The 13,597-nt window shown below is 38.9% G+C and overlaps 1 protein-coding gene across 8 annotated transcripts in view; it reads right to left on the bottom strand.

The window, feature by feature from the left end:
• Positions 1-13,597, bottom strand: part of TENM2 (teneurin transmembrane protein 2) — a 900,957-nt gene that overhangs the window by 106,291 nt on the left and 781,069 nt on the right. For all 8 annotated transcript variants that reach the window (XM_017825633.1, XM_017825634.1, XM_017825631.1 and 5 more), the window contains 2 exons: positions 8,218-8,423; positions 218-413 (listed from right to left, as the gene is read on the bottom strand). In XM_017825633.1, coding sequence (XP_017681122.1) covers positions 218-413; positions 8,218-8,423 — 402 coding nt within the window. The remainder of the gene's footprint in view (positions 1-217; positions 414-8,217; positions 8,424-13,597) is intronic.

Raw genomic sequence — 13,597 nt, 5'->3', positions numbered from 1 at the left:
AAAACTAGACTCAAGATGTATGGAAATGCTAAAATATTAAGAGGGAAATCAGCAATTAAAAATTTGCTCTTTGTCAAGAGTAGTGTTGAGGGAAAAAAAAGGCACAACATAACATAAGGACAAACAACAAACAGAAGATTGCAAGAAAGTATTACAACTTCAAGTGAGGGAAAGTGCAAACAGAATGGAAAAACGCTCAGCTGGTGGAAACACCTACCCAAAATGACTGTACTGAAAGAAACCACTTCCTTGTCCTTGCCATCATTGTAAAATGCCAGGTGCCACAAACCCACATCCAGGTACTGGACAAACACGGCCTCGTTCTGAACAAGGGTCTGAATGCTCCGACGTTCCCGTGGGGACTCCACCACACTCCATTTCTCTTTGCCATCCAAGCGTTCCATGAAATCATACTGCAGGGTAAAAAAACGGGGGGAAAAAAAGAACAAAACAAACCAAAACACCACAAACGAACAAACCCCCAAACAAACAGAGCTGAATGCACAATGATATTTCAGCTCAAAGTCTCCTCTACCTTCTTATAAAATGGTATTTCTGAAAGACAGGTCAACGTGAAACTAACATTTACCAGTTGACCATGGAACACACATTCTGTGAATTATGCAGCTTTCTCCTGTATAGGTGACCGAAAAATGTATAAATGGTACTGCTTAACAGGATGGTTTTTGAGAAAAAATTTGAAATCTATGATTTGACCCGTTACTTTTAGGTTCCAGCTTTCAAAGTTGAAAATGTTCAGCCTTGGAGACACACACCCTTTTCTAAGCAATCACCTACAACAAATTCTTGCTGCAACAGGAGCAGACATCTGAGATGTAGCTCCAGACACACCACTGAACGGAAGCCCCCAGAATGTGGAACAGGAATAGCACAAACAGGAAATGTGTGTCTAAGTTTGGATAACTCAGCACCTGATAAAAATACACTGCTCAAGTTTTACATCACAGAGTAAAAGTTGCTTACCTGAGGTTGTTTGTGGAACAATCAGGGGCAAGTATGGCACAATAACCAGAGGGAGCATGGAAAGGAATAACACAAATCAAGTGGCTGAAGGAATTGAACTTATATTAAGGAAAACTGAGAATTTCTGGTTGGATGGTTTCCAAGTATGGTAGAACACTGCATTAATCTTTGGAAAAGGGATCAAACAGAGCAAGTGATTATTTAGAGTATAAGAGGGATGGCACCATTAATGGCATGGAACTAAAAAAAGAAAGAAAGAAATTTAAGATGAATGTCAGATAAGTTTCCCATCTATTAAGCTCAGTAAATAGCCTCCCAATGGAGATGCCACAATTAAACAGGACTGGAAGAAATATTGGTTAGTCTACAACAGGGAATAACTCTGCATAACAAAGCAGCTGGACTAGCTTTCCTAATAGGCTTTTTTTCTGTCTTTATTGTCTGTGATTCTGGAGCTCTCAAGCTGATGCTAATGCTCAACTGAGTGGCTCTCATAGTCCCTATCTAAGGGAAGCCCTTAAGAAACAACAAAAACAATATATCTAATCTTTTGATAGTTGTATAACAAGTCCCCTATGAAAACACATCTTGTTTTAGACACATTTATCTGTGTAGGAGTAGATAGAGATAGATAGACATGTCTAAAGCAAGATGTATGTGTTCAATAAAATACAGTAATAGCATGTGCTTGCTTGCCAGTAGCTTCATTACATTTCCCTCCGTTATCTCTAACACATACAGGCTGTGCTTGCAACAGCTATGAGAAAACATCCACCTTTCCTTGCTTTCAGTTTCAACAGAAAACTGTAATTTTGCATCCTAAACAGAATAAACATCCACAGAGGGATGTTTTGTACACAGCACTCCACTCATTAACAGCGAGTCCTAGCAAATCATATACAATATGCAATAAAATAATGAAGATTCTCCCTTCTAGTGGAAGAGACTGAATGGATTTAACACTTTAGTGCCATGTCTCACATCTGTCTAAAACTGGGATATAAAAGCTCACCTTGCTAGCTGAAAATTTTTAAGTTATATATCAGCAATACACTTGGCCTTATAACAATGGGAAATATCTGGAAGTTCTATTGGCTTCCTAGTAAACATGTGGATCTGACACCAATATGTAGCCACGAAGGAAATCCGTGGCAGGGAGGAGGAATTTGAGTCCAAACCAACTAAAGCTAAAAGCTATCATCACATTATCCACTCTTTCCTATGCCTTTAAACATGGGACAGTGCAAGAGAAGTGGAATAAAAAGTGTCACCATACTGTTAATATCAGATTGCCATCCACTTGAGCCTTTTCTCACATGGCATTTTTACAGGGGAAGGTAAATCAGCCAAATTAGTACATTTAAGCCAAAGCACACCAGAGATTTAGAGAATTCTGGCATGTCAGTAATTTTCAGAGGATCCGAGGTATCAAACACACATATCTCTATCTCTTAAATCAATGACATTTGGAAACACTGCTAAAACCCACTGTCTAACAGCCAGAGGTTAAGGACAGACTCATCACCTCCTTGGGAAATGTTATTACTCGGGCAACATCTTGGGGAAAAGAAATTGTGCTCTTCAGAACAATCGTTCACAAAGGGTCAACTAAGGAAGCAGCAATAAAAGCTGACATTTCTCACTGGCAACACGCTGTTCGTCTCTGCTTGTGCTGGCAGGTTCCTCTGCCTCCCCTCTGTTTGATGCTGATTCCACCTCATGGAGTGGAGAAGGCTCAGCAGTTGGCCAGATCGAAGGGGAAGAGTGTTCAGCCTGAAGCTGCTTGAAGTAGTTTGAGCTGCACAATCTCTTTTCACGATGACGGGGTGTGACCCAGTGAGAGCAGATCCCTTGGCACGACTCCCTGTAAGGCTATGATTTTAACTTTGGTCCAATTAAGGCTGGCCTTGCCCCTTTTTGATCAAACTATGAAAAATAATTTAATGCTCAGGCAAAAAAATGACTAAACCTGAATAACTCTATGAATGGTTAAGTACCGGTGCAAACTGAATATAACTATACATTTTTATCCCTCTTTGGGTTCCTCAGGACTGAGAGGGGGGAAAAAAAAAGATAATGATCCGCTGGTGGTTCCCTGGGTGTACTAATCTTAATGTGTCAGCAAGGACTAGGTATATGTACCCCAAAATTGAAAATCCCTGACTGAAGAGTCACTGAGATGGCAGTGTGAATTCATAACCCGATCAGATTTTTTCACATGGTTGGCTGAATCATCATTTTGCTTCTCCTGGCCCTGTTGATTTTCTGATTTACCACACTTGAGAGATTAATTACTTTTATATAATGTTGTGCTGAAGATATCAGTCTTGCTTTAAAGCTACTTATTGGCATATATGAATAGATTAGAAGACCCATCTAGGAAAAGAAGGCAAGTAGTTTCATGATCATTAAGAAGCAACTGTGGAATTCTTAATCTAACACACACAACACAACTGCTAGGGAAGAGACTGCTAAATCACAGGAATTAGGGAATGTATGTGTCAAACCAACCCAAATCTCTGAAGTAATTTGGATGTTTCAATGACTTTTGACTTTTTTTTCCCTTTTTTTTAATGATCCTTTATATTTCATGGTTTCATGCTGAAAGTCACACAAAAATGGCAAAAACTGCTCAGGAACAACATGCAGCAGAAATCCCAAATGACTACATCATCAGAGTTCAATTTTGCAGCAGGGAGTACTTACTATGATTAAAGCTCCATATAAGCAAGTGACTTGCCAACCTACCTCGCTAAACAAATTCCAAATTCACACTCTCGGTGAGTTTGTTTATTTTTACTACCCAGCATATCGAAACCCTACTGCTTACTTTTATTTACAAACCTAAAATCTCATACTAAGTTCTTTCTGGGCAATTTGTTTTTATAATTTCTCCATTCAGTGCTTTCGGTGCATTTTATTCATAGGCTAATAAGAACTTTCTTTTTCCAGTAACCACGGGGAGCCAGCAAAACAGTTTTGGAACTTTACATATGCAGTTGTGACTCCACTGCACAGGGCCATCCATCCAGCACAGATCCACTGAGCCCAGTTTCACAGACACAGTGAACTTGTGAACACTGCAGTGCAGAGAGAGCTCACAGGGGTCAAGGCTGAAAATGCAGAGAGCCTGCACAACCTTCAGGGCCTTTCTTAGATTTGAAACTATTTTCATGCCTATTTGGAATCAGGAATGGAAGAGAAGGATTTCTCAGAGCTCTTGTCTCAATAATGGATGCATATCCAAATGGAGGGGAGAGCACATTTGGCATTGTGGCTCTTATCTGCCTTTATGCCAAAGCCCTGCAGGATCTAAGCAGCCAAGAAAACATATGTCAGGGAAACTTGTTTGCAAAGTGCTTTAAAATTAGTTCTTCATAAAATCCAGTTGGTAATTATTAATTAAAATACAGCCATGAAACATCTGATACCCTCCATGACAGCCAAGCAGTTTGTTTCCACACTTGGATGTGACACAAGCTGACCAGGGCAGCGCAGCACAGCACTCACAGACAGGAGGTGGTCAGAGCACCTGAATGTGTCTGAGCACTGGCTAAAACCCAAGGTAACACTGAAGCTCCCCAGCTCTTCAAGTTGTTTCAAATAAAGCCATTTTCTCTTCTGAATGAAAACAGTTTTCGTTTTGACGTGAAAAATTTGTAAGCGTACCACACTCTGCTGGACATGAAAACAGCACAGCTCCACGCACTGCCTTCTCCAGACATTCCAGTGATGTTCCTGTAAGGTTACTTTATTTCATGCATCATTTGGAACGTTCTACCAACATGCAGCAACCTCATAATTTCTGTAATCTCTGCAGAGTCACTTTGTGCATTATTTGACATTTACTGTTCATTTTCTATACGTTATCAATTCTATTAATATGACTCTCTTCTACTAAATTCCTAATGATCATTCAAGCCTGCAACGTGCACTCTGGTATTTCCACACAGTACTACACAGGCTGGGAGGATTTTGCTCAAAAGCACTGCATTCCTGTTTGCAGCCTGCCTGCCACTCAAAACTGCATTTTTACTGCTCCTCTAGAGCCCTACTCCCTGTGCACATGGCACACGAGGCTGCTTCCAGACAAGTTTACAGCTACATCAGCTTGACTGACTAAACCAGACATTTGGAATATTTGCTAAACAGTAATACTGAGAAGGTTAAATCTCAGCAGGGCTCTCACACAGGAACTGCATCTTGTTGTCTCAGGTTAATCATGTACCTAATTTGCTGATTATTGACTTGCTCCCACAAAGGATTTTACTTGGCTTGACATATCAGCACTGATCAGTGATGAACTGTCAAGTGTAGCTGTTTCATTGCTTTAGAGCTCATGTCCCCAACCTACAGAAACAAGGATTTTAAATTTCAATTTTAAAATATCGCCTGGTGTCAACTTCAGACTATTTTCATTAATACAAAAGCTTTGTGCTCCCTTCTGTCAGAACAAGGCTTCTTTTCACTAACTCAGGTCTGTAACAGCTTGCCTTTTTTTCCCTAAAATTATTTCTCTTGGTAGCAGCTTGACTGAATTTTGATTGCTGGGCAGAAATGCCAAGGAATCTTCTGCTCTACCACCCTGTTAACAAGCAGCAGGACCCTGCATGAATGTGGGAATGTTTATACTGGTTGGTACTGCAGATTCAGACCAGATGTAGACCAGTTTATACTGCAGATTATACTAGTGGATTTCAGTAACCCTATTTATAGAAGAGGTTTGGAACTTGGTCTAAAGACTGGAAAGCAGCTTCTCTGAGGAGAAATCTAGCTCAGGAGGAAACACAGTTGGTATTTCTCATTATTTAATTTATCAGAAAGGTCAGGAAATTTATATTCTATGGATGTGGAGTGAAAGAAAAAAAATCAAAACTTTGCCTGATCACAGCCTTCTCAGATGAGAACATAATGAAACCTAGAACAAATACATTTGATCATATTGCAATATAAAGTTCACCTTGAATTAAAAAGAAAAAAAAATTGTGACTACCACTTACTTCCCACTGGATTTCTTATAAAAGGTACAGGCTTACCTCCACCATGTCTTAGTCAAAAAATTATAATTAACCTGTATTTATAGCAAATCTTGATGATTGCTTTGGAGCTTTGGTTGCTTTAAGTAATATTCACTTCATGATTTCTACTTTTGTTTGTTTTCTTCAACTAAATGGCCATGTTTTTCATGATAGAGTAGAGGAAGTGAGTGCCAAAATTCTGAATTAAATGAGACATGCTCAGTGAATTATGCCATTACCTCATTGCAACAGCTGAAGATCCACAGACATACTTTCACCCTCAAGACAACAGATTGAAGCATTACAGCCAAAACATGCTTAAGAAAGGTTCCCACCCTGGAATGTATTCTCTGTGGGTATTTTTTGTGTTGCATGGCTGTCTGAAAACGGCTTAAAATCACTCAAGAGTCCTTTGCAATTTCCCCTATTTATGCAGTCTTTTTAACAAATTTTGGGATGCTGCATGTTAATGTCTAGTTACATGGAAAAGTGACCACATGCCCTCCCCTCCTTGGGTTGTGGGCTGCTGATCCTGATTCCTCACCAGACAGATATATCCATTCAGCAACTCAGGGAACATTTTAAAGAGCATACTATAAAGTAAGTTGGTGGATTTTGAATAGCCAAAGCTCCCTCTTCACAAATTCTTAGAAGCAGAGGACATAAACCCACGCAAACCCCCTCACTCCTTTCTTCCCAGCTCCAGTCAAAGATTTTAGTCCTCAGTCAGCACTACAGGAAAGAATAAACACCAAGGAACAAGAGGCAATGAAGAAGAATTCCATAAATTTGCCTGACATTGGGAAGCAGATCCAAAATTCAGATAATGTAAGAGTAGTTTTCCCCAGAAAATTAATTGGCTCACTGTTTGTACCATGAGTTTGTGCATGCACATGGACACAGATCACCCTGGGCTGATATCTCTTTACAGGCAGCATTACTTTCCCTACATGGCAATATGGAGCAATGCAATTATGTTAAAGCCTCTGGGCTTTTAGCTGGGATCATGTATTTTAACCATCTATGCAAACTGCAGTTTGCTTTGCCAAAAACTAATAATAAAAAAGTAGAAGCAGTTCTTTGTAAATCAGGGCAAGGCATCTAGAAATGGTAAATGAGGCTTTCCCAAAAGGAATCATGGAATCATTGCTTTTATAAATGCATATACTAAACAAAGCATTTAATTTTAGCTGAGAGTTTCTGAATGAAGAACTGATTTGTAGTAGCAAGGATATACATGAAGGAAGGGGTTCTTTTTCCAAAAGGTGGTTATTTCTGCTTCCCTTCCACTCTAAAGAACGGAGGCTTTTTCCCTTTAGCATGTGTAACTGCAAATATATTATTTCTCATACAGTTCTAATTTAACTAAATGGGAATCTTTCCATTCACATTAATGAATTTTCAATATAATAAAAAAAACTCTCTCTGTAACAGAAAATATCACTGAATATTCTCATAGCAAAGAAATTAAAACATCCACTGCACAACCTAGAAGAAAAAAATACTTAACTTTACAACTACCTTACCTACAGCCCTTAGCTCTGTACTACAGGGTCACTGTAAAAACGTGGTGTTACTGAGTTCTCATCCCTGAGGTTGGTTAGAAATCAAGAAGAATTGGGTTTCCCAACTGCAAGACTTGCCCCATGTCTGAGTCAGATGATATATCTAAATAGTGTCTTTGAAGGAAAAGGGGTTTAATGAAAGCTCTCAAACATGTGGCCACTGTTTCATGTTCTCTAATGTGCCTGGGTGGCAGAGATGTCAAGATCTGTTGCATCCCCCAGGGATGGCACTCAAACTGCCTGTGGAGATTAAAACTTCTCTGAAGATAGAAAATTCCATATTAACACATCTGGCTGTGCAGGCACTCCCACTGCACACAGGGCTGTGATAACGGGAGCCTGACCAACACCACCCATCATTTTGACTGCTGTATAACTGGGTGGTTTTGTCCCAGTTGGTGCCAGATTTTATCAGAGACTTGAAACCTTGCTTCAAGTGATCTTAAAAAGATCACTTCTTTTATCAATGTATTGCTGAGGTATGTAACAACCTAGAAATGTTAATACCAGGGTGTTCAGTCAAATATCACATTACAAAGTAATTCACAGGAATCCCTAAACTTGAGTTCCATAAACATCAACTTTAACACAGATGCTCTAAACGGTTTGCATTTTGACATTTAAAGCCAACGAACACATCGATAAAGTACCTGGGCATGTGATGGTGGGAGTCCTCTTCTTATATAAACACCAAAAAGAGCATCCTTCCCTAAGGATATGTTGAACTTCAGGAACTGTGGCTGGCTGATATGGATCTGAGACCGCCAAAAAACTCCGGGGGGCACCTCCTGGGTGACCCTGTGTCCAACTTCTGTTTCTCCGCTATCTATGCTGCTATTCCTACTGACCCATGGTCCTATAAAATAAAAGCAAATATAAATCAAATGAGAGAGCTGCTTATAATACAGGTAAGTTTTATTCATTCAAGATGAACATCTGTGGCATTGACACCTCTTAAATCAAACTGTAACTTTCTTATTCTGATGCAATCTGCCCGCTGTTTCAACCAGTAAGGAAGAATTTGGGCCTGATATTCGAAGTAAGAACTCTGTAAACCTTTTTTTTTTTTTTTTTTGTGGAACATCTGCAATCTTCTAAGCCCTCAAACTCTTTAATTCTGCAATTGCTTCTTCCTGATCAAATATAGTGACAGTAGAGAGTCAATCAAGCACATGTGAATCTCCCTGTGCTCTTTTCAATTGCGTCCTTTACACAACCAGAGTATAAAAAAATTACCAGAAAGGTGAACTGAAGGGGTAACTTCAACTTCAACCTATATTAACTGATTGCAAATTTTTATTACCACTGTTTCATTCACCAAAGTAGGACAAAAGAGTGGACAGACAAAATGCAATGCACAGAAAAGGGTTTAGAGGACAATTTCTGAACTCTAACATGCATCTTCTCCTTGAAAGAAAGCACAACTCAATGCAGTGCCTTTTAACTTCTCTCTGCCTGAGGCAAGGTCCACCTACAAGTCCTTCTCCCTCGTGCTGTGGTTAGTTAAAATCCATCATTTGTTGGTTCTTCATCATGCATTATTGAAGACAAGATACAAGACCTTTCTGGCTGAGTGCTCTGGCTTCCAGCCCATGGAAGAGTGAACCTTTAAAAACATGGTGCAAATCCCTTCTGAACAGGTTCTGAGGCTACACATATTTTAAACACAGAGTGTAATAAATGGAATGAGTAGTGCTTTGATTCTGTCTTCTGTATTCCCAAACAACACGGCCAGAAACGCATTTAAAAATTCTTACAACAGACACTATAACGACCAGAAGACCACAGAAAATAACTGTTAACAATCACAGAAATTTAAAAGCATCATTAATATCACTATTAAGATATATTGGATGGTAATGATACCTCTGATACAACCTGAGGGCGTTTGCAAAAAGCTCAATGTTTACTTGGTGCTTTTCTTTCATGGTGCAATGGTATTTTCCATAACAGCAAGTTACTGTTGAAATATATTCCAGCACTGTATGAATGTAACAGGATGGCATGGAATAACATATAATTCCAGCAGGTAAGTACATAACAGCTTTTCTGTCTTGACTATCTTTAATTGAGAGAGCTGCAAAAGCACTGTTTCAATTATAGACTCCAAATTATCTATGTTAGCAGCACTTACTCTTGTACATAATGAAACAGATATTATGTTGGCAGTGTTTTGAAATGGTAAAAGAATGCTCTGAATACCAACTGCTCTACAGTTTTCGGCAACTTGTTTGTTTTTTCATTTTCTATGTTAATGGGTCTGCAATAACATCACAGCACTAACAAAGAAAGAGAAAGGAGGAGATGCTGAAACAAGAAAGATGCTGCAAAGAAAGGAAAAATGGCTGAGAATGTCAAGGAATGTGCTTTTAGAGCCGCCCAAGAGCACAGATAGAAACCAGATTCAAACATGTACTGTTTCATAAAACCTACAGGATGTCATTTCTAATGGATTACTGCAACAGAGGATACCTCAAAGTTCCAATCTCAGTGCAGTCGAGCACCATCTCACTAGAATTTAAATGAGTCCTTACCCACATGGACAGGAAAACCAGGCACAGAGCACAGAAAAATCACCTGCTAGGTGCTACACTGGAATCACTGGCAGGGCTGGGAAGTCAGCCTAGAACTGAGGGCTCCTTCATCCCCTTTAAGTACAACATTACTCCACAATTCCAAACTATGGTAATAAATGATGAATTTTTTCAACATTCTTAAAAAGCATGCTGTAAATCATTTCTTTGGAAGCCAACTGTGCATACCTTGAGGAGCATCAGCTCTATCTAATCTGACAAAGGCTCCTTGACACACTCAAAGAACCTTGTCCTTCAGCACCAGTATATCCAAACAGTCAAAAAAAAAAAAGCTATTTCCAGTAGTTATTATTATTATTATTCAGTGCAGCAAATTTACTGAGCATGCAAATGGTAAGGCCACCATAGTCCCTATTGGCAGTTATGGTTTCATTGGCTCTTTAAGCAGCTCCAAAACACCACCATCAATGACCTTTGCTAATTGTATTGCTTCCAAATCTGTTGAGTATATATTCCCTAGAATTACAACTTTTAATTCTAATGGAGACTCAAGTTTTAGTATTTTTGGTTAAATTCAGCCTTAACATCCTTTGGATTTCCAAAATTCTGTATGGTTTTTCTGTCTGGGAAAGGACATTTTTGAAAACTCAAATACATCAAATAAGCTAAAACTATAATGTTCCAGCATTCAGGAGAAGCAGAGTTACATTCACACTACTTCAGCATGCAAAAATAAAAATATATATCGGATGTCAAACTTTACTGACCAAAGATTTTTTAGAAAAAGACCATTTCTTTATATTTCTCATTAAAATTTTGAAGCTATCATCTTAGAAACTGGTGAAAACAACAGCTAAGACAATTTGTAGTTATCAGTCAGCCTAGAGAGAAAATTCAGGTTCCTAATACCGAAATGATTCAGTTCAGATTTGATATTATCTTTGGAAGCATTTCCCCAGAGATGCTCTTTTTGTTTTGCTCTAAAACATAAATGGCCTGGTTTCTAGTTCTCCAAACCACTCCTCCTGGAACATTTCAGTGTCCCAGGAAAATTTACCTGGGAAGAGAACTCTGACAGGGGCTCAACACAGCAGAGGATATGAAGAGCAGGTTGGATGATCAGCTATCACAAGCGATCAAGATGTACTTAACACACAATAAAGAATGGAACAGATGGGTGACGCTTTTCAAGTTGTATTTTTGTAGTACAGCATCCTCTGTATCTGCCCTGTATCCAGCCTGTGCCACATCTGTGACAAACAGCTGCTGCCTCACCTCTGGCATCCTGAAAGGGATCCTTTTCTTTTGCTTTTGAGAATTTAATACATGACATCCTGGTTTTATGGCGCTACATTACAATGCTGAAATAACACAATTCAGAAATGCTTGAAGTTGTGCCAAAATGTAGGTTTCATATTTGCAAGTTTAACTAACAACTTAGAAAGTTTTAAGTCCAGGAATGTATCAGAGCTCTAAGATTATGCATTATTGAATCATACTCTTATAAATTCCTGCTGAGTTATTCATGTTGATATGAGACACAAAATTAGTGACAGCATCTTGGTTCTACTCCTTGCTTTGATGCTGCCAGTGCACCTGAGTTGGCCATGGCCTTGGTGTTCTCAGATGACTGCTTGTAAAACAGAATTATTAACAATGACAGAATTATTAAAAATTCTCACCTTGAAGATGAGGAATGCAGAGCAGTAACATAAAAATACTAAAGGAGGTGTCTCAACATCGGCCCTTTCATGTTCCTTCCCCCCCAGGTTAGAAATACAGAAAGGAAATGCAAAGTAGGTATGACCACTGAATCTCTTTCCTTAGTTAATAGGCTTAAGTTTATTTTTTTTAACCTGAAAAGCAGACCATCATCCTGGTTTTTGTATTTGCAATGCCTTTTTTTTCTACTAACAGCTTCGCTGGCAAACCCTGTCTCTACAGACTCAAACTTTTTTTATAGCTCCCTTCGGTCCTCACCTCCTAAAGCACAGAATGTATCTTGCCACCTGACTCACTCCCCTCCAGCTATTTTTAGAAGCTTTTCCATTTTGATGGACCAGTGCAGATCACATTCAAAGAACATCAACTGCATTTAAGTGAAGTTACAGATGTGACAAACTGACAAATCTGGGAAGAAAGACTAACCCCAACAACTCACACTACTGAGAACAAATGAATCCCAAGATCATTCTCTCTGCTGTGGGTGACTGTTGTAAAGTTTCATCTGTTTATCTCATAACCCCATGGATACTTGATTTTTTTTTCCCCTGTCATTTCCTCTCTGTAAACATCTACAAAAGAGTTTTAAAAGCATACTACTTCATCTTACCCAGGGGAGCCATTTCAATCACTCAGTCAAACATATATTCATCAACTAAATAACTCTTATTCATTTAAACTGCTGTGTTATTTACCCAGTTGAATTACTATTTTGGCATATACATTTGAAAAGACTGCTTTAGCATTCAAGTATATTTGCCTTTGAAGCTATCAGAGAGGCAGTACATGACAACAGCAATGCAAGCTCCCCCTGCTAAGTTGTCAGCAGGTCTCATCTGTGAGCTGGAGGTCAGATTCAAGGTGGCAGCGGATGGGACATGCCCAGTCAGCCTTTAATTTAACTGATGTCAAGCAGTGTCAGCTTGGGAGGCAGAGCTGTATTTACACTGAAACCAGATATACTTGAGTATTTATAACTACAGTATCCCACACTGCAGCTAAAATTAAAAATAAAAACGAAATCTGGCTACCAGCAGTGTCACGCCACAGACATCACACTGGAACAGCAATTAACTCCAGGGCTGTGACTGTGCCTTCATCACAGGGGTGACTGTAAACTGCACCTTGAGAACACTCTTGGAAAATATCTAGCAGAATAACCATTCCAGTGGATCCATAATGAACTACCAAGATCACGTGGACAACCTCAAATAAAACACAAGGAATAAATATCACCAGTGTTGGTTAAAGAGAATTCTCTTCCACTTCTTTTCCTGTAATTGTGTATTTCTTATAAATCACTGCTGCAGACATAGCTTTCCTTATCTTTTTATCTAATTCATTTTTCTGTTGTTGTTTGTTATACAGCCAGGGATTTTTCACAGATGACTTGGAATTCTGAAGAAATTTATGGTACAGCTGTGTAAAGGAAACCATTCAATATAAAACTACACCCTACTGACTTTTTGCCAAAAAAGAATGTGTGAGAATGACTGTGGTTCTCAATGACAGTTTAATTTTTTTCCTCAGGTAGCTACTTATATGACCAGACATTTGTTGTCGTTCCAGAGAGACAAATTAAAAAAAAAGTAGAAAATGTCTTTTCTATATAAATATATTCAGTGGAAAAATCAGTGCTATGCACTATTACCATGCTGATGACTCTCTATATGAACTTATGCTTCAAATTATTTACTACTACCACATAAGTGCCCTAGGACTCAAGTGAAAAGAGATTCTTTCTGAAATGTGCACAATAGATTGACTGCTACTG

This window comes from Lepidothrix coronata, unplaced genomic scaffold, assembly GCF_001604755.1.
Source record: "Lepidothrix coronata isolate B3197 unplaced genomic scaffold, Lepidothrix_coronata-1.0 Scaffold121, whole genome shotgun sequence".
NCBI classification, from domain to species: Eukaryota; Metazoa; Chordata; class Aves; order Passeriformes; family Pipridae; genus Lepidothrix; species Lepidothrix coronata.
Note: the sequence above shows the minus strand (reverse complement) of the source record. Positions and strands in the feature narration are given on the sequence as shown.